Consider the following 22,061-nt stretch of genomic DNA (forward strand, 5'->3'; position numbering starts at 1 on the left):
GTTTAGAACAAGCCTTAAACCCCAGTTATATTTCTCTTATTGTCTGGCTTAATTTCCATCCCACTGAATCTGGAACAACAGTGACAATTTCTGCTCTAAGCATTTTCCCCAAAAGATATATGGACAACCCTAAACAACAAATCAATCCAACAAAAGTAGATTTTACTTTAATCCAGTAAATTTTGCTTCTGATGGATAAAAAACAATCACTACTGTGTCTGAGAGCAAGAGTAACCTGGACAGACATGGATGGCCTTCTGAATATTTTTCAGAGGATTGTTTTTCTTATCTTCTAACATGTGACATCCTGCTACCAACTGATTAACTGCAATATTCAGTAGGACTTCCTATAAAACAGAACATAAGAGTTACTTAACACTGTAAGTGATCAGACAGAATTCATTTTAGGACTGTTTATGGAATTAAAAAAATTGCATTTTAAGAAAGGCAAACCTTTCCATGGTTTACATCAAGTGTATATGCAACACTTCCTGCCACAGCTCCTCCCTGCAAGATTTAAAAAAAAAAAAAAAATTATTTCCTTACATGGCTAATTAATTTATCCAAAATATAATGCCAAAGTATTTTTATCTTTGTTATTCACAAGTACAAAATTTTCTCAACGAGCCGATGTCCTTGCTTACAGCATGATCTTTTTATAAAAAATCAGCAAGAGACACTCCAGACTAGAGTTTATCCAGACGACTGGTTTCCAGTTTTAGCTCTATATTGAAAAGGGTTTGTTTTCAGGTGTTATTTCTGTTTATATAATTAGCACAAATTAAGATAAGGAGTATTTATTTGGAGGAAAGCTAATAATAAGCAGAAAAGTGGCAAGTAAATACTGACTAATGTGAAAACTGAAGACGACTATGTTAACCAAATTCAACACATGTAAATGTTAATATATATTTACTTACATAAACACATCTCTATAAAACTAAATGAAAGAAATTATACATAGTATAACCTTTTATAGTTGGCATAATCCTAGCAGATCTTTCCTCTAAGTTTATTTCAAGAACCGCTACCTCATGGAAGATGCAAATAATGGTATATAAATTCAGTATGTGGCTGTGCAGTGCTCTCTACATAAGCTTTATGTTTTCATATTAACTGGAGAGAGTCTACACACTGAAGGGTGGGGTTTCTTCAGTTAAGAAAAAACACAGACCACTCGGAATGTAAACAGCACATGTGTATTACATTTACTTTTGGCAATACACTTACTTTTGTTTTTTTTGATGCATACAGTGGAACTAGTCGAGACAGAAGAGACCAAAGGGCAGCATTATCAGGGTAACTAGGGAAAGAAAAGGGTATTAGACTTTCTGGTTTAGATATGCACCTGGTCTTCCAGGACTCAGTAGGCAGTTGTTATAAATACCAAACAGACCTTTTTCTATTAAGAAAACAATGCAATGTAGTAAAAGATAGACATGGGTAAAAACAGGCAACAAAATATTGAAATTTTACTGCTAGCTAAAGAAATAAAATGTACAGCATGCATATCAATATTTATGGGAAGGAAACAAACTTTAGGCTACAAGTCTTTTCTTCATAGAACAAGGAATTTTACTGTAGTTAGAAAAAACTAGTTGCATGAAAATAGTTTCCAGAAACACTCGGAGAGACTATGAGTGCCTTCTGGAAAGGCTCAAAATGCTAAGTCTAATCAAATCAAATTTAAACACAGACACTTAGCTAATGGAACAAACAGCTTCAAAGGTTGTTAAATATTAAATGAAAACTCAAGGGACTTTTCTAGGCTGAAGTTTATGCTACACAGGATGAAAAATACTTTCACAAAAGAGCAAACTAACCTATCTTTTAAAAATGCCACCCAAGCAAAATCAGAAAACATTGAACAAGCTATGAAACTTCTGATATTTGATTCCATAAATAAGGAAACTTATCAGTTAAAGGTACAACCTTATGTGAGGATTTTGCCTTTGAAAATGAATTTTTAAATTTAAATTTTTATTTTGTTTTAGAATAATGATTCAAATAAACAGGTTTGCTTACTCTTCAATGTAATCAAAGCAATATATTTACAAGGCGATTTAAAGCAAGACAAACTGTATACCTGTGTATTGCTTTGGAGACCTCCCTCTGGATTGCCACATTTCTACCTTGTAATGCATAAACAGCAGATGCAATAAGACACCTCTCATAAATCCCCTCATCCCCTTTTTCATGCTTCAGTAATTCTTTAAGGGCCGCTGTTGCAAGTGTTGCATCCTGCTTTACCAATCCCAATGTGCACAAAGCCTTCAGACTTTCCGTACTAGGTTCCTTTAATGAGCTGTTGAATCAGAGAGAGGGAAAGAGACAACTATTTCAGTGCACAAACTAAACTTATTGTTAACATGACAGTTCTTGTTACTTTTGAGTCCTCTTGCTCCTATGCATCATGAAAAGTATAGAGAATTAACACTCCCACTGTGAGATCCTGGATCAGGCTAGATCTATATCCTTGAAACCCAGGTAACTAGAGGCACCTGATCTTAGTGATTTTAAATGATTGCTCTTGCCTTCAAAAAAAGACAAGAATGTAATCTTCTGATTCTATGTTTTGTTCTCAGTCCCTAGCAAGCAAAAAACAAAAGCTGTTAATCAAACTTGAACAGAGAGCAAAAGGATCCTTTGGCAAGTAGGAAACGGTGTTCTATTATACTAGTTATCCACACATACTCACTGTTAAAAATATCTGTGTTAAGCTGGTTATGGGAAATGGAAAAGGTGGCTTCATGTTCAAGGTCCTACTCAGGCACTTTAAGTCATCTAGCACAAATTCCAGTCAAGAGAAACATCTGGCTCTTGGACCAGAATGCGTAATTTTTTTCCTATCAGTATAATCCATCATGTACGTTTGCAGCACTGTGTTTCCAATTCAAATCCAGACATAGTCACTGCGATGTTTCTTTCCTAAAGTCATTGACTACCCTTTTTCTTAAACAGAAAAAAGGTCTTTAGAAACTTTTGTTGTTCACGTTTATAACCAAAACAGAAGTCTGCAGTGCTTTATAAGATGTAGGAAATACCAGTTTCTTAGCCAACTAATTATTAATTACATGGGACTTAGGATGTGAAGGTCCATTACCTAATACTATTTTAGTAACTTCAGGAGTCTGCTAATGGGCGCTGCACTGCCACTACTAGAGCTCTCTACTGGCAGAGGGTTGCCCCTGAGAGGTGAGATGGTAACTCTTAATCTCTAGCTACTAGGAGGCTAACAATGATGCACAGGCTATTAGCCTCCACAGATCAGGCATTCACCGCTTAGTTGCACAACTGATAGAAATCTGTTTCTTTTCATGGGAAAGCTACAGGATTGTCCTGGACTACGTTGCTGGAAACACAATAATTTTGGAGATTTCTGACTATTTACAGCTAAAGAGCAAAAGTATTGCCTAGTGCTTAATACAGCTACAAAGTAATATTATCTTAAAAGATAAAGTTTTCAAAACTACCACTGGATGTTGGCCATCCAAACTGCTCAGCCCTTCCATTCAATACTGCTTTTAGAAGGTGAAAGAGACAGATCATAAAACAAAAACAGACATATCACACAAATAAGTACACTGCATCCATTTCCATTTTTATGCTACAATACAAAAAGAAAATATCCACCTGAATTCTCACAAAAAGGAAAATTGAGGATTCAACAATACAATATCACATTCTGATTATTCTCTCCACTCACCATTTAAACAGCAGTGTCTTTGCAGCATCCACTTTGTTCAGCTTATATTCTATTATTGCCAAGGCAGTCAGGACATGTGCTTTATCTTTTTCAGACTCAGCAACAGACAAGGCTTTTTCATAGGCTGGTAAAAATTCAAAACTCAGAATTGAGGCAGAAGGAAAAACACAACTTTTGTAAAGCCTTTAGGATAGCATGATATTAGAAAAGAGAGACAGTTCAGGTTCACTGTATTTTCCCATCTCAAATCATAAGCAGAAGACCAAAAAAAATTGACTAAGATTTTGGAAGTAACTATGTTTGGAAAAAACAGATTTACTGTTTAGAGCCTGGGAGTTGTTTAACACATAGCAAGTAGAAACAGAAATGAAAAGCAGCATTGGAACATTCAGAAAAAGCCTGCAAGAACTTATAAAAAATATAATAATAAATTATATATAATAATAAATATAATATAATAATAAATAATAAACGTATAAATACTTCCCTGTGATAGTTCATTTATGAAATAGTAGTTCAGATGGGCATACTCATTCCAAATAAAATAGAAAATAATTTAAAACACTGAGCTGACTGTTCCTTTGTGAGTGCTTACACTTCTACACTGATCATTGCATATACCTTATTATGACATTGCACATCTCAGAAGTGCAGAACATGACTTGTAGTACACTTATATTTACCACTGAAGCTAAAGTGCTTCGAACAATACATTAATCTCCTATGACAGAATCATAGAATTTTTAGGGTGAGAAAGGACCTCTGGAGATCAACCCCTCTGCCATGATAGGGCCACCTAAGGAAGGTGACACAGGACCTTTGCAGGTAGGTGTTGAATGTCTCCAGAGGCAAGAAACTCCACAACCTCATTGTGTAGCCTATTCCAGAGTCATCCTCAATGTAAAAAAGTTCTTCCTCATATTGAGGTGGAACTTCTTGTGTTTCAGATGATGTCCATTATGCCTTGCCCTGTTAATGGACACCACTGCAAATTGGCTAGCACCATCCTCTTGACACCTGCTTTTGAGACATTTATATTGATGGTATCACCTCTCAGTCTTCTCTAGGCTGCAATGAATTCTTCCAGGAAAATAATTTTATTTGAGTACAAGGGAGGCTCAGAGAAAAACAGCTTAATGGACAAGAATCAAACACTTGAAGGAATGTATTTTTCCGCACTACATTTGAATGATACTAGCACCCTACTAATAGCCTAATGATTTTCACAGAATTATAGAATAGGCTCAGTTGGAAGAGACCCACCAGCATCATTAAGTACAGCTGTGCAGGACACTTAAGAATCACATCATGTGCCTGAGATCAAAAGCTTCTTGAACTGAACACAACATTGGTGCTGTGATGAGTTCCCTGGGGAGCCTTTTGCAGTATTCAACCACCCTCTGGGTGAAAAATCTTTTCCTGACATTCAACCTAAACCTCCCCTGACTCAGGTTCAGGCCATTTCCTAGAGTCCTGTCAATGGTCATGAGAGTGAAGAGATCAGTACTTGCCCCTTCACTTCCTTGTGAGGATGAAGACCGTAATGAGGTCTCCTCTCAGCCTCCTCCAGGCCAAACAAATCAGCAGCTCCTCATCAGCTTTCCCCTCCAGACCCTTCAGCACCTTCATAGCCCTCTACTGGATGCTCTCTAACAGCTTAATGTCTTTTTTTTTAATTGTGGTGCCCAAAACTGCACATAGTACTCAAAGTATTAAAATGGTTGTGGTGTTTCTATTTATGTATTAGGACTGAAATAGCAAAACACTGAGTGTCAGCTAGGTTGGTAAGACACAAATTTAAGTATAAACTCAAGATAAGTGTTCCATAATGCTCTGAATTTTACCTTTGATACTTTCTTCTAAGAGTCCTTTCTTGAAGTAAGCTAATGCTAGCCCCACAATGCCATCAAACTCAGTTAGGGGTATTGACGTGTAAACTTCTATGGCCTTATCACACAGCCCAAGAGCACTGTGGAAAAAAAAAACCAAACCAGTCACTAGTATGAAGGATGCAGAAACAGCTGCTAGGATTTAGACAAACTGCCCTTGAGGACCAGTGTCCTCTATGCCATAGCAGTTTTAAGAAGCTTCTTAGAAAAGAGGAATATTAGGACAAGAATGTGCAGTACTCCCCACCCTCTCCCTGTTACAGCAGTTACTCTCTCCATCTATCTGTTGCATGAAGAACAATTGATAGGAAAAAGTCCTCCACATCTGCACGACAGCTGTATATAAGGCAAATGACTTAAAGGTTAGTGCAGGGGGAGAAAATAGCAAAGGAGAAACACAAAAAAAGCAAATAAAGCTTTTTTTTGCAAAAAAGTAAATCATGCACACACAGAGGAAAATGCATACAGAGAGACCACAGCATTCTTGTTCTAAGACCACTATGGAAAGAATAATACAGGACTGTGTTTATTAGAACTACTCATCAGTTACTAGAGATTTGTCCTGTGTAAGTTCACACATGAAATAACACACATACAGCTTGGATGTGAAGCTTAAGGAATCTAAAGAGTTGCTTCTAAAATCTTCCCTGAATTAATGAATTATCACTTTGTCACAGGTTAGAAGTTTCAATGTCATGTACAGAATATATGAGGTTTCCCTAGAGAGCTAACAAATGTTTAATTAGTAGACCTTGAGAGCAATTTGAAAGAGTACATATTTGCGTCCTGCATTCCCTCAGAATCAGAAGGGCATCATGAAGGGAACTTAGAATTGTGAGTAGGACTACAGCAGAAGGGCTCATCAGCAGAAGACCAAACACATGTACACAACACCCCACTCACATACTTCAGGTTGTGAAAGTCAATACAAATTCAAAGGGTAGGCAGAAAGAATTTTGAACAAACTTTGAAGCAGCAATTTTATTCAGACTAAGCCTAATACATAGCTTAAGGGTCAAGACCGAAAAACAAAAATCAAAAAACTCCCACAATTTATTGTGGAGATAATATAATAGCTACATTAGGTCATGTTAGTAACAAGCAAAGGATAAAAGGATATGCTAGTTTGTGAAGACATACAATATGCAATTGATTTTTTTTTATTACACTACCCATTTCTGGAGAAAATACAAAGTTTAGTCAAACCTGTCTACAGCTAGGAATAATGTTTAATAGATTATTTTTAGCAACCACCTTTCACCTTAAGCCTCACTGTATTTTGTATCACTGCATTCCTTATCTCCAAAGCTGAAGTTAGGGGCTCAGAAAGTCAACAAACTTACCACAGTGACCTGCCATAGTTTTGCATTGCTGTATTGTATTTCTCAGTATCCTCTGAATTTTTCAACAGTGAAGCTGCCCTAAAATTAACCATGATGAATGTTACTTATCATCTGACTACAAGATGTATATTTTGAGAACAGTCCTCAGACCAAAACAGACGACTATTTTATGCAAAAGCTTTTCTATGTTAATTAAACATAAACAGAGCCTATTTACTATTTTAATGCATCAACAAACATGTTCACCAAATACTGTTTCATTTGCCACTAAAAACCCCAAAATAAACCCAAAGGCCAACCACCTCCATTAATTAGAGTGGGACAGAGAATAAAGCTAAAACCAAACTTGCCTTCTTCAATTTCATTTAAATCCTGCCCAGTGAATTAGTTAATGTCCTGGTAAGACATGCAAGTCTTTGGACATCTTTACTTTTCCAGGTCTGTGTTCAGCCTTTCCAAATTTGGTATAGGAACATCTGCACACCCACCCCTACTTAGTTGAAATGTACTGTTGAAGTGAAAAAGTAAAGTTTATCTAAGGAAAAGAAAAACCCTTAAGTTTTTCAACTGGTGCATGGAAAAGATGTCAAGGACTTTTTCTAAACTTTCCAAGGCTGTGCAGTTTACCTCTCATAGGCATAGGCTGCCTGCTGTTTGAGATGCATACACTCATTCAAAAACCCAAGCATTGTGAAAGCAGAAGCATCATCTGGATTTCTTTCTAGAAAATCAGAATTGACAATGTAAGAAAACAAGATCAGTAAGCTGTGAAAAAGCATTACAAAAACATTGCTACATTGAAGCTACAGTACATGCACTAAACACTTTGTCAAATGCTTCTGTCAGTTGCTCACTAGAATAATTTTGATAGGCTTGCAGGCAAATACAGAAGAGATAGATGACCCTAAACATGACATCAGATTGGCTCAAAAATGTTTAAAATATTATGATGTAACATTAATGCATAATGCACTCAATACATTTTTTCAGGAGGCAGATGATTTTTTTTTGTAATGAAATGGGAAAGTATTCATCTTACATTGACTCCAGTAAAATAATAGCAGAATCTTATGTTTAATTTTTAATACTCTGAAACAATTCTGTACAATGTGCTGTAGCATAGCTTTACTATAGCAGGGAGGTAAGACCAGATGATCCATTATGGTCCCTTTCAAGATAAGTAATTTTGTCATTTTTAATTAATTGCTAAGGCACAAATTTGTCAGCTGTCAGCTCATCTCAGACTAGTGACTTTTCTTCCCAGACTAGGAAGCAAGGCTTTCCAGAGTGCCCTTAAGAACAAGGAACAAAGAAATACAGTCTGACATTCATCTCATTTACAGTGAGATGTATTTTCTAGCTCTCGAAAGTCAGCAACAGATTACTCAAATGATTTTTTTTACAGGAATACTTGCAGACTAATGAAAACCTGCATTTCCCCTATCTGCCTTCTAGGTTAGACATATTCAATGGGTGACTAATTTGGCTTGGAACTGTGCACAAAACCAGAGTCCACCACCTCCAGAAGGTTAACAAAATCATATGCTTGATAATATGGAGTTACACAGCACACAGGAACAATCTTCTGCCAAGCACCACACCAGAGAGGCAGAGAATCTGGCATTTATCTTCACTTCTGCATACAGACACATGCAAAGGGAGTCTGAGAGCAAACACCATGTGAGAAACATGACAAGGCTCTGATCCCTGTTTTCCCTGGTCTTTGAAACAGCTGGAAGGAGTAGGCAGACAGAACCCACATCCATTTCATCGCTGTGTGGTAATAAAAATTGGTCAGTGGTCTGCTTACTCTGTTTCAGTTACTTTACAGCTAAAAAGCTTGTCCTCACCTTGCCCAGACCTCCCTTGTCCATAACTAGTACAGGTGTATCTGTTCATTCTGAAGGCATCTGTTAGGCATGACAGGTTAGAGGGGTATTTAAATTACCTACCTGTGTATTTGCTCAAGACCACTTGGGCAGCTGGTATAGCATTCATTTGAACAATGTTGTACAGATACAGTTCAGTGTTTCTGTTGGTTTCATCCTGCAGCGTTGAACACACCCAGTGGGCATAGCCTTTTGCTCCCTCAGTCTTGAGAAACAAACAGACACCCCCAAAATAGGAATCATTAAATCTGCTCAAGATACAGTAAGTAACTACAGATTGTAACAATAATTCTATGTTTTAGGGCAGAGTTTTGGCTAAAAATCTGCTTCAGTGTTAAGCAGAATATACCAAATTGAATTACTCCACACATATTTCTAACTTGCCCTCTGAGCAAAGCAAATTCTTACATTTTCATATAATGTGCTGCATCACTGTAGGGACAATAGGCAAAAAAAAAAAAAAAAGCTATGAAAGAGTAAGTCCTCCACTTTTTTAGAACTCAGGGTCCTGGCAATATCCTTGCTCTCTCCAGAAATATTTCATGCCTTTGATCTGTGTCCAGTTCTGTGGAACACAGAGAATGTTTCTTCATGACTTACAGAGCTGATTTCTTGAACCCTTGGGACTCATATAAAGTCCCAAGGGTTTATATATACTATATAAAGCATTTTATAAAGTATAAATATATTTGATAAACTATAAAATTATTTATATGAATTATATAAAGTATATTTGATAAACTGCCTGCTATACAATAGGAGCATAAGACAGCAACAACAACATGGAAGCCAGACAATCTAACCTGAAACAAGACTGTAGCAGTTTCGCTATTCAAGACATACCTATTTAAAAAAAATTAATCACCCTAAGTAGAGAGACTGGATATACAAAATCTTCAGAATAGCACCACTGTTACACTTACATGCATACTGAGTTCAGTCGTGTGCCTGAAGAGATCCATGGTATCATAGCTGCCTACGGATTCTGCAATAAGAGCCTAGAGAGAAGCAAGAGTTGCTATGGTCGTGTACTTTAAAAATTGTGACATTGACAAAGACCTTAACACATATGTCAGGCATATCTTAAGCATTCAATACGAAGACACTTTCTTCTCATAGTCTCCAAGCAAGATTGGTTTCAAAATCAAAATGAATGCATGAGGAACACAAGCACTCTCCACTGTATAAGTAATTTAATCTCTTCAGCTGCTACTCTATATTCTTCAGGACAAAGACTTGTTTAGAACAACTTATAACAACATCTTACAGGAGCTGAATTTCAGCATGTGGTGGTTCTATTCTTTCCTAGAATCCAGTTTTCAATTAGATATCATTAGCAAGACAGCAGCATGGGATTATGAAATTCACCTATAATGATCACAGGAGTCACAAATATCTCAACTATTCACAGCCTAGATATCAGAAAGATATCATCAAATATCCACTTTCGGTGGCAGGGGAGGTAGGGACTTCCCAGAAAATGACAAATGCTTTGTCCCAGGTACATTAGAAGCTTACTTATTCTGACAGTGGCATTAGAAAGAAGGACTGAGATGAGAATTGGGTGGTGCCACGTAATGAACCAGTGGTATAACTGAAACTGAAGTAACTGTCGCCTTATAAAGACAGTGCTTTGTTGACAGTTGTCTACAAAAAGCATTAAAGCACAGTGATTGTTTTGTTTATAGTTTGTTAGAGAACACACAATATCAGCCAGAAAAACATTATATGATAGTGTCTGATGAACACAGTAGCTTCCATTGTATGACCATTATGGAAACAAAGGAAGTAGAAGCTCCCTTTACTTAAAACACAATTTTTAGGAGCATTACTAAGTGCCAGTTATTAGGCTGAATTTTAAGTCCTTAGACAATCAGTTTTTGTGTGCAGTTTTATGATTTTTCACCATACCTGTCCAATCCAACACAACAGGTAAGAAGGTTCCAGAGACTGGGCTATCTTGAAGGCTTCATGAGCTTGCTGTAGAACCAAAGATAACACTGCTGTTGAATTGCCTAGCCTGGTAACAGAGCACTTCTGAGTACACACAGGTATTAACATGTAGTAGTATTAGAAGAAATTTAATGGACCAAATAAGGTGACTACAAAAAATATCTTCTGTACCACACAGAACAACGTATTGCCCAGAGAAATAAAACCAGTTTAGTCTCAAAGATATTAGAAAACTTCACAATATCAACATTTCCCTCCCTTCTAGATATACTTCCTTCCCAGCTAGAGAATTCAGGAACTTAAAGCAACCTTTGGAACAATTTAAAAATCTGACTCTTGGAGGATCCAGTTTTGAAAATTTGCTTTTATATAATACAAATGTATTTTCAAAAGGATAAAATTGATTATCACCCACAAGTCATCTCCCTATGGCCTACACATGCTTAAGAGTTCCTCCCTCAATTTGGCACAAGGTGAACCAAGTCTTTGCATTAGCTGTCTAAGCAGTAATCAGACTGTACTATCTAGTTATTTTTCTTAAAAATAATTCTGACCATTGCATTTCCAATCAAACAAAATTTCTGTAATTCCAACAAGCAAATAGGACAGGATGTACTTTAACTGCATGAGAGGTCCAGGCTTCACTTAGTATGTATTCTCATTTTTCTCCAGAGAAACTCTGAAGATTAGAGTGTTAAGAGTAAATCATACATCTTCTGATGAGCAGAAAGTAGCTATCTGTGGGTACTCAAACACTGGGAGCTCCATCTGTGACCTACAACTAAAAGTTCTTGGCCAAATCTGGCATGCCCTGGTTTGACTAACTGCTTCTCTGTCCTTCCAGTAAATTTTCATTCCAGCTGTTGGAAAACAACTTTGCTAATGCAGCAGAATTTCACAATTCACTTAACCTTATCCCCCCCCCCACCCTCCCAAACAAATTTTGTATTTATTTGCATTCCTAGTTTAGTTTAGAAATTAGATTAGTACCAATCTAATTTCTTTTGAAGGACGTATATTTTTTTAATTTGAAAGGGACATTTGAAAGGGACACTCCGTTCCCCATATACACCTTTAAAAAAACCAGAAAGAAAATTATACTTGAGGATGGGAAATAGATTACCTCAATGTTTCCAGTTGTCAGATACAAAACCCCCAGGTTGGTCCAGGCAACAACATTCTAAACAGAACAAATAAAGTTAAAAACTATGTATTATTACACTCCTCAGAAATAGCAATACATCAGGGAAAATGTCTTAAATGCCCACTTGAAACAGATGGCAGCTGTCTACAGAACTTACAATTTGCTCAGCTTGAACAGATTTGATGAACGAATGTTGAGCAAGAGCATAATTCCCAATAGCTAGGAGGAGAAAGAAAAAAGGAGACCTAGATGTAACTGAATTTCAAAACACCATTAGTCAAGCTGCCTTCTAATTTAGGATGTTAGAGACCTAGGGCTGCCACTGAAGACTTACCATTACAAGAAGCAACTACACCAAGTGCATTCCAATAAAGATGATTTTTGCTGTCAAGTCTCACAGCTTTTTTGAGACACTGGAAGAAAATGAAATGTGGATTATAATGATTAGGAGAGCAAAAATTAAGACTTTATGCACTTACTTATTCAGAGATGTAGGTTTGATTGTGTAAAGAGGATGCACAGAAGCATGAAAATCAATTTAAAGACTCTACCAGGAAATACCTGCAAAGACTTCTCTAGCAGCTCACTTATCTCATTCATGTCAGCGCCCAGTGCTGTGAGGTGCTCTGCTTGTCGATAATAATTTATTCCAAGATCACACCATATGCTAGGCAAAGACATCAGTTTTAGAGCTCTGCCATAACACCTACAGAAACATGAATCACAGAATCATTATTCCAAGTCTCTACATGAAGAGTAGAAAGCTGAAAATGCATTCAAAAGAGTGCTTAAAAACCTAAACCAAGTAAACATGCATAAATACAAACAAAACCAGACAAGAACTGAAAGCAAAAAAAACCAACTAATACATTTTCATTCAGAGACTTACTGTATCTGAATCAGAATCATCCTGGTCTAAAGGCAATCTGTAGTGCTCACCACTTATGAAGCCACAGGTTTGGTTATGCGGGTGTGCATTAAATCCAAGCTCTGTCAGTTATATTATGCAAGCTTTTACTTAAAACAAACATTGGTCATTTTTACAGTTCATCAGGCTTCCCCTAGGAAGTATTTGATGTTACAGATCATGGCTGAGATTCACCAAGCACCTGCACTTCCTGCCTTACAGATCCAGCTGAAAAAAAAGCTCAAAGGGAGTCACAGGAAAGTGAATTTATGACATTTATTACAAGAAAGAGGCACAGACAGAAAGTTGAAAGTATTATTTTGGACTTCAGTTGTCCTGGGAGAATTAGTTTGCAAATACTGCAACCACAGCATTAAACAGGTGTGGAGGAATAGCAGGGAGAATGTAGTCATGCACCTGGAGACAGAAAGGAGAAGAGCAGGGGCTGACAGCACTGTGGCAATACAGGAAATACACTTGGAAATGAGTAGTGCAACCTGGAAGATGCATGAGAATCTATTCACCCAATATGCAGGTATTAACAAATCAGCATGTCTTTAATTTTCTACAAATTAAATAGTCTAGAATACTTGAGACTCTACAGAGTCTTAAACAGCAGAAAAGCTCTTGACAATAAAAGAGTATTACCTTCCTCCCAGTATGAGAAGCTCATTTTTCTTCAGCATCTGTTTGGTTGCATTTTTACTCAGAAGGAATCCTAGTACTTGAACATTCACTTTGGTTGGTGAAATAACATGGACACTAGTGCAGGTATCTCCTAACAGTTTCCAGAGGCAAGATACATCAGGACAGTGCTGTACTGCCCTACAATTATAAAGAAAACACTCAGACACTTCAACATCCTTTTCTGAAAGAAAGTGCCACTTTGAGGAGTGGCACAACCTCAAATGCAATTAATCAATGAGGTGTTTGATTTAATCCAGTTTCTTCTTATTCAAGCTATACGTCTAAAAGATCAAGATTTAAAAAGAAAGAACTATACAAACCAACAAAACAAAAACACCCCACAATGTCAGCTGACTACATGCACTCTTGCTTTGTCATATTACAAGACATTACTCATCAGCAGAAACCCAATGGACTTTCTCCTCTAACAGCAATTTTTCCAAGGTTTAATTTAAGAAATCTTGTATGAAATGCAAGAGAAAAAGACTGAGAGAAGGAAGGAATTATTCTCCTCTTATCCATTATTTGATAGGAAATACACTTCTCCCAGATCCATACATCAGGAGGGCTACACAAGAGAATTCTATGTCATTTCACACTTTTAAAAAACAAATTACTCTGTATCTTTGAAAAGAAAAAACCCGAAACTCTGTAATTGCCAGTCATTTAAGGAGCCTATGTTTAGAATCTGTTATTCAAACCACTTTTAATAAACACATTCTTACTTCTAGATTAGAAGTCCTAGTCCGTTTGATTCTGTTTAATTGAAAATTTTCAAACATTTAACCCTTATTTTTCTGCCTGTCAACCCACTATCCCAGTGGAAATTAAATAAGTGAATATTTAGTACCAACCTTGTAAAATATGCAAGGGCCTGCTCTATGTAATCCACAGCCTTCCTATCCAAATAGTTATCAAGGGCTGATTTTGCCAGCATGAAATAACACTCACCAAGTCCTGAAAGTAAGAGAAAATATCCTCTGTGAAAAGAAATGCTTTTATGATATGCTTAAAAGTAATAGAGAAGCTGGGAAAGAAGCCCAGAAGTCTGGTCAGCATTCTGCCTTATGCAAAACTTTATACCCTGCACACGTAACAAAATCAGAAGACCCACAATGCTTACAACACAGACTTCGCTTTTAATCTATCTTGTTAAGTGTGAACTGTAGAATCATTTGGCTATTAAAATAAACCTAATTAATTATAAAAAAACAGCATTTAAGCTTTGGGTTTGTCTTCAAATATTAAGTATAAGAAATCTGAGAAGCCTGCATTGTTACATCTTCGACAAATACACTAACTTTCAGTTTACAAGTGTCAAAAATCAATCCTGAGAAACAAAAAAAATGAAGAATGTCAGGGTAGGCAGAAGGGAAAATCTTCAATGAAGAAAACCTGAAGCCAATATTATTTAATCCTATTTATATAAGAATTTACTTCACATGGTATATTGGGTCTGGCTGAGATGGAGCTAGCTTGCCCCATAGCAACCCTCATAGAACTGTGATATGTACTGGTAGCGGGAAAGGTGCTGCTGATAAGACACTAGTGTTTTGGCTGCTGATGAACAATGCTTGGAACAGCATCAAGGCAGTCCTTCCAAAATTCCCTGCTTCAGTAGTAGGCTGGGAGTGAGCAAAATCCTGGAGCCAGGACAGCTGACCTAAACTGATTAGAGGGATATTCTGTACCACATCACATCTGTTCAACCATAAAAGCTGAAAGAAATATGGGAGAGAGTTGGCGCAGGGGAGCACTTTTTATCACATTTGTTTTCTGGGGCAATGACGAGGCAGACTGAAATCCTACTTCAAGAGAAGTGGCTGGATGTCATCTGCTGATAGCAAATAGAGAACAAATTTTGTTTTCCCTTGCTTCTGCATGTGGCCTTTGCATTTCCTTTATTAAACTGCATTTATCTTGACCCATGAGTTTCTTCAGTCTTATTTTGTCTTCTGTTCACATCCTGCTGAGAAGGGGAGTGACAGAGCGTCTTGGTGGGCAGCTGATGTCCAGACAAGATCAACCCACCACACCTGGAAATAATTCTCACTATTAAAAAGGAACTGCATCATACATGACAATTTCTAACGCTTTGTAAATAGTAACTGCTTGGTTTATAAATTTGGTTTAAAATGGCACCAGCAGTGATTCTGTCTAGCAGTAAGTCACTGGATATGAGTACAATTCATTCTCAGTATTATTTTGACAGTTCTGAAGCTACCCTCCTCATAGTATTGTAATCCTGCACCTATACCAAAATAGCATTTTGCAAGAATCTTTATCCTACCCCCTCCCCCATAAGTCCCAAGATCATGAGCTTATTAGATGTCAAGATGCTCTGTAATTGAAAAACAAAATTGATTTTATTCCCCAAAATTACACAAAAGATATGCTAGAACAGAAGCAAAATAAATATTTAGTAGCACAAAATCAAAACACATAGAAAAGATGCAGTGAAGTAACACCAGTACAGTTATTCTCTTAACTACTAGAGACTATGCTTCCAACAACTCAAGTCAGAAACTGTTTAAATTGATCAGAACAGTAGAAAATGAACACCAATGGGACAGTCAAAGAACTTCTGAGAGTTTTAAGAAGGTCAACAAAAATTAGAATATTGGACCAAACATCATAAGAAGTCTCTAAGAAAGTGAAGGCTATTTGGAGGCTCAAAAGGATTTAGAGCTAACAAACCAGAGATTATGATGTGAAAAATTATGAAAGAAGACTTGGGAAGATATAAGAAAACAGTATAAAGGCAACTATGGGGAATAATCTTAAATCCTCTTGAAGCATTTTAATACTAGTAATACTGTCAACTGTTACCTACAGACCCTGAAAAAGCCACATGCATGTGCACAAGTCTATACAGCACCTTTGCACACTGCTGCTGCAGTCAGCTTTTGCCTTCTTGCCCAACAACTAGTAAAACTGCTTAAATACAATACTCTCCAACTCCATTATGGAGCCTTTGCCCTGTCACTTTAGTCTGGAAAACAATCAGTGAGGCAATACAGGAGGAGATAGAGTTATCAACCACCCTATAACTTTTTCAGATGAAAAACACACTGTTGCAATAAAAACCCAACATTTCTGAATTAAGTCTTACAAGAATCAGTTTAATTTCATCCAAAAACCAAAAGGCCTTGCATACAATGAAAAAATAATTAAAAATTCAAACTAGCATCAAGCAGCAAACAGCACATGTTTCAGATGGGTATCTAGGGGTGAGAATGATTGAAGGCTAAGTGGCAGAGAGAACGCAAACAGAGCAATTCTTAATTTTTTTATCAAAATTTTATAAACTTCCTGCATTATATAACTTCAGAACCACAGTTCCATCACAAGGAAGAAGCTCCAATTGCCCCACTTCTCTCTGCCCTTACCTATATCTTGAAGGTCTCTACTCCTGCCACCTGTTACACTTGTGGGACCTCTCGGGATTTACTGCTATTTTTCGCTACTTGAAGAAGCTCAGACGGGTCAGAATCACTAGACTTACACAAGAAGTGAGGAATGCATGGTCAGGAGCAGAAGAAAATTAGAAAAGCCCACCTCTTTGAAATGGCAGTCTGATTTCATTGCCTGTTGACCCAGTGTTTTACTGCTTAGGTAAAATTGCAGCTGGCTTCCTCTATGCATCTTCAATTCTTCTACTTGTTTGGCCTGGTAGCCACACAGGATTAATTACCTTTCATACTTACTTGAAAGAGAAATAATCACCCACATTCATCATGATTTAAGTGTTTTTCAGGTATTGTGCTACTACAAACTAGCCTTCACGTGGGGGACCTCATGGCCCTACATACCCAAAATACAACTCTGTGCTTCCATACAAGAAAACCTCAGTACAACAAAAGTACCTCCAAAAGACTGAAACATGACAGTGTGCAAAGTAAGGAAAAGTGAATACTTTCAAATTCAGACAAACTACCTTTCAGTGCAGGCACATAGTTTTCTGTCTTCTTTAAAATTTCTTGATAGGTAGCTATTGCATTTTCGTATTTGCCCAGAATCTGCTCAAGTGCTGCAGCTCTGTAAATGCTGTACACGAGCTCTGGGTTCAGTTCACTTGCTTTCCTGAAGGATTTCAGAGCTGTGGAGTAGCTACCTCTGTTCAAGTAAGCCTCCCCTAGAGACTCCCAGCAGTTGGAATCCTTTGGATCAGCCCTGATAGCTGCCTGCAAACTGAAGATATCAAGACATACATTTATTTAAATGAAATATGATACAATTTAACATAAATTATTTACTTCCACTGTACATGCTCAGGACACTAATTCTGCATTATATACTCTTCAGGACACAAATGCACAATTACACAGAACTTTTAAACACAGCATAGTAGCTTTTTCATCTTCAGAGGGCATTATACAATTTTAGGAATTGTATCTTACCCTGGCTATTCAGTGCTATAGCAGCTTGTCTGTGCCTGTCACCAGGCCTATTAGCACAAAACACTGCTATGTTAACAAGATTACATCCAGTGAATTCTAGAACTGAAGATAATTGAAGAGAGACACAGTTTGCTCAGACCCATTTCCCACTGTTAAGTACAAGCTGTAATTACCTAACTATTCTGAAAACTCACTATGAGCAAAGACCACTTCATTGGGATTTGTAGGAAAGGATTTAAACCAACCACCAGTTTTCTTACTCAACCACTGCTTTTGACGGCTGACCAGTTCTCAAGTAGTAAAGTCCACGATGAAGCCAGGCCCATTTTGCTGCACCAGGTCTTGCTTTTTCAGTTACTTCATTCAGGATTGACAGAGCAGTGTCCTAGCAAAGCACCAAATTCCAAGTTATCAAACAAAAAACATTAAAAATAAATTCTTATGACTTTTTATGCTTTCCTCGAAGCAGCGAGGTGGAGGACAGAAAAAAGAACTTACACAAGCTCAATAAAGAAAACCCACAACTTTCTCTTTATGTTCCCTACTGAAAAGTTCCTTCATCTACATTACACGTGATGACTCTAATGTTATACTTGGTTCTCCCACCCTTCTCCCCAGATAAATTTAATTTGGAATTGGAACATAAAATTGAAGCAACTAAAAAAGCTGCTAAGCAATGACAGAACATTTGTTTTCTGATCTTAAATATAGAGGAAAATTGAAGTGATTCTTTGAAGAGCAAGATTAATAGAACAACAACAAAACAGCAGTAATCTGACATTCTGAATGTACAATACCATGTCTTCAAGTTCCACACTTAAGTTGACAGCTGCTGCTCCAGATTCTTCATCTGTCTCATCCAGTTCAAAAGCCTTTTTATAGCAACCACGAGCTCTAGTTTTGTCTCCAGCAATGTCTCTGTAGTAGTTACCTAGATAACAAAAGGCACTTCCCATGTAGCTGTCCAATTTTGCAGCCTATAAGGAAATACGAACACAACATCAGACATCATTCTGAAGGATTATACTCATAGACAGGTTCAGTGATAACTACTTGTTCAGCCTCTGCCTATGATATTTTTAAGTCCCTTCTGTGATATATCTGAGCTGTCAAACTTTATTTTAAAATTGCACAGATTACCTGAGCTTTAATCAGGTAATCAGATCTGGAAAATCTGCTACAAATCTCATGACATAAAGCATTTTGTACACAAAGTACTAAAATAGTTGTCCTAGGAGAAACTAAATCTTTATAACATCTCATAATTTTCATGTTCTACTCTGTTTCAATTATTATGTTCATACTCTTACCATATTACACCACAATTAACTCCAGCCATTTCTAAAGTTTCAGTTCCTTCTTAGATGCAACTGGCAGATTTGCTTATAGCTAAGAAACTTAAAGCCTCCAAGCAGTAGGAAACAGCTTTATCAATAACAATAAAGATTGCATAAAATAGTTTAGAACCAAAAGAACTGTTCAACAACATTTGCCACTATACTCTACTGTTATTGAAGTACAAACAGTAGCAATGGTTTGAGTTCCTGATACCTATCATGAAGTTACATGGTAAGTTTACAGTGCCTTGAGTTTTGTTTTGTATACTTCCAAGTTACTAAATACAGATGTCAAACTTAATCTTTTGGCTTCATTTTATGATCTATACTCAGAGAAAAAGCCACAATTGCTAAAACCCCAAGGTCAGGAAAAGCATATGAATTATGGGGCTTCATCAACTTACATTCGTGGACAGACAGTGAAACACTAACACCATTCTCAACTTTTTTCCATCAAGTTTTTTCAATTTGAATTCTGCTCTCCCTATTTCAAAAGGACTTCAAAGACATATGCTGATCTCTAGAGGCCTCCACTTTCCAGTCCTGAAGCAGAGAATATTGAGGGAATCACCATTAAGTTTTGCCAATTCAACGGCCTAAAGAATTAGTTGAAAAGAGGAAAACAAAAGCAGGGAGATTCAAGGTAACTGCACAGCTCCCTGCAATGCCTTTTTACACAGCAGAACCTAGTTTGCAGGCTCTGGAGGCTCATACATTGTAACAAGGAGAATATTCAAGTCTCTCACTCCAGTCAGTGTATTTTTCATATTTGGCTTCTGATGTAGGAAAACACTAATTCTACATCAACAGTTGCTGAAGTCCAGCAGTCCTTACCTTCAAGAACTGAGTGAGTGCTTTTCCTTTGTCTTTTTTTGTCTCATCACTCATGAACCAGTATGTGAGCCCCAGGTACTGATGATACTCTGCAGTTCCAGCCTTTCTTTCAATAGCATTTAGAAAACTAAACAAGATGAACACAGGTCAGGTCAGACAAATCTGAAAAGCTGCAAAACACTATATTCTACTCTCCCATAACACTTCCCTGTTAGAAGAAAGAAAACAAAAGTCTACCTTTTTTCTGCTTGTTCATAGTTCTTTTGGGAATAATGGATGACACCCTCTAGAGCATGGGCCTCAGCCAGATCAGGGTGGGACAACAGAAGCTCTTGTGAAATCTGCAAAAGGATGTAATTTTTCCCTAGTTACTTCCTATATGAAACCAAGCATTGTACTTAGCTCACCGGAACGACAAAGAAGTAACTAACCTTTGAAGCCTGATCCATTAAACCTTTGTTTAGATAAGCCTGACCCCTGAGAGCTAAAACCACTGGATCACTGCTTCCATCTACAATCTAGAAAACAAAGTAATAAACACAATTAATATTCTTGCCCGACATTAAGAAGTCAAAGTTGTCAAAAGCAGACAGACTGCATGAAGATAAAGACAAGAAAGCATTAAGAGCTTTTCTCTATTACCCCGAGAAGATTTAGAATAATTCTGATGAAGATCAAGTATAAGATTGTAGAGATCAAGGACAAAGGTATAGAAATATGAAGAACAACAACAAAGAATGAAACTGTGTGACAAAACAAGGGGAAACAACTTCTGCTAAAGCTTAATCATTCAGTTTTAAAGTAATATGTTCTTCTTCATGACTAATGACAAGTGAGTGATGGACATGGGAGGCAGGATTATAACATGAATTCAAATTAAGATGAGTAACAGCACAGAACTAGCAAAAAACCAGTACCAGTGAGCAAGACCAGACAAAGTCAAAAATGACAGCTTCTAAAATTAGAATTGCAATTGAAAAAGAGCTCAAGCAAAGCCTGAAAAAGCAGGGACGGAAGAAATGTTTGAATTACATGACAGCTGGTCTAAACCACAAAGCTGAAAGGCGACCAGGGTAGAAATATGCTGCTTAAGTACAGAAAGATAAGATTTTTTAATATATAAAAAAAACTTCAAAACATTTTAGTCAATAAAAATACCTGCTCAAGTGCTTTAATGGCTTCTTCTGCAGCATTAGCATCAGCTATTTTAATCAAAGCCTCTGCTTTCAACTGAAGAGCAAGGGTCTTCCACCGAAAATTAGGACCCTCAGTAGTTCCAAGAGCCTGAAGAGCTGTTGACAAGAAGAACCTTTCATCAAGTTAACCGAGAAAAGTACAGAGAGCAGCATTCTTCCAAATATTTTATAATCATGTTAATTACAATTTTTCTGTCTAATAGAACACCATTCAGACTGCTCTCCCTCATATATAAGAAACTCTCCTGTAAAATTTCTATTCATTCAAGTTTAAAAATTAAGTTAGTTCTAGGAGGTCATTTCAGATGCATGGATACTGATTGCTTTCTAGCTGCTGGCCTTATATACTGAAGTGCTACCATTTTTCTCACTGGAACTCTAAAGAAACAATGACCTTTCAATAGTTAAGTTGTTTTGCACAATTATTTACTCACTAATTTTTTACTTGTTCTCATATGCTGCATCTTTTAATCCATTTGATCAACCTTATTTGATTAGTCTGTTCACTAGACTAGTCTGGTTAGCTATTAGACTAGACTATTTACTTCTATTCTTATTTCCTTTTTCAGATGTGGTGGACAGTTACCAAAACTACACACAGATTATGCTGCTGACGTTCTAAAGCCACTGTGTGTTGAAGGTATGTTTCACTAACCATTCCTTTCTCCGAAAATGCTAATATTTGACTTGCCTGGAAAGCACAGCAGATGAAAGAAACAGTCCTATTTTTTCATACCAAATGAGGACCTTCTGCACTCTTCAATGAGAGTGCAGGG

General features: G+C 37.0%; 1 protein-coding gene across 4 annotated transcripts in view; it reads right to left on the reverse strand.

The window, feature by feature from the left end:
- Positions 1–22,061, reverse strand: part of SKIC3 (SKI3 subunit of superkiller complex) — a 45,803-nt gene that overhangs the window by 11,499 nt on the left and 12,243 nt on the right. For all 4 annotated transcript variants that reach the window (XM_005530370.3, XM_014259112.2, XM_014259111.2 and 1 more), the window contains 24 exons: positions 21,248–21,381; positions 20,521–20,607; positions 20,327–20,430; positions 20,090–20,216; positions 18,716–18,895; positions 18,179–18,303; positions 17,456–17,709; positions 14,373–14,475; positions 13,480–13,656; positions 12,486–12,630; positions 12,259–12,337; positions 12,082–12,143; positions 11,904–11,960; positions 10,739–10,807; positions 9,751–9,825; positions 8,891–9,032; positions 7,566–7,659; positions 6,939–7,016; positions 5,551–5,675; positions 3,707–3,830; positions 2,087–2,305; positions 1,231–1,303; positions 454–507; positions 236–347 (listed from right to left, as the gene is read on the reverse strand). In XM_005530370.3, the coding sequence (XP_005530427.2) occupies positions 236–347; positions 454–507; positions 1,231–1,303; positions 2,087–2,305; positions 3,707–3,830; positions 5,551–5,675; positions 6,939–7,016; positions 7,566–7,659; positions 8,891–9,032; positions 9,751–9,825; positions 10,739–10,807; positions 11,904–11,960; positions 12,082–12,143; positions 12,259–12,337; positions 12,486–12,630; positions 13,480–13,656; positions 14,373–14,475; positions 17,456–17,709; positions 18,179–18,303; positions 18,716–18,895; positions 20,090–20,216; positions 20,327–20,430; positions 20,521–20,607; positions 21,248–21,381 (2,799 nt within the window). The remainder of the gene's footprint in view (positions 1–235; positions 348–453; positions 508–1,230; positions 1,304–2,086; positions 2,306–3,706; positions 3,831–5,550; positions 5,676–6,938; positions 7,017–7,565; positions 7,660–8,890; positions 9,033–9,750; positions 9,826–10,738; positions 10,808–11,903; positions 11,961–12,081; positions 12,144–12,258; positions 12,338–12,485; positions 12,631–13,479; positions 13,657–14,372; positions 14,476–17,455; positions 17,710–18,178; positions 18,304–18,715; positions 18,896–20,089; positions 20,217–20,326; positions 20,431–20,520; positions 20,608–21,247; positions 21,382–22,061) is intronic.

The sequence above is a fragment of the Pseudopodoces humilis genome, chromosome 4, assembly GCF_049639895.1.
Source record: "Pseudopodoces humilis isolate 2021_Gansu_Grassland_sample_001 chromosome 4, ASM4963989v1, whole genome shotgun sequence".
NCBI classification, from domain to species: domain Eukaryota; kingdom Metazoa; phylum Chordata; class Aves; order Passeriformes; family Paridae; genus Pseudopodoces; species Pseudopodoces humilis.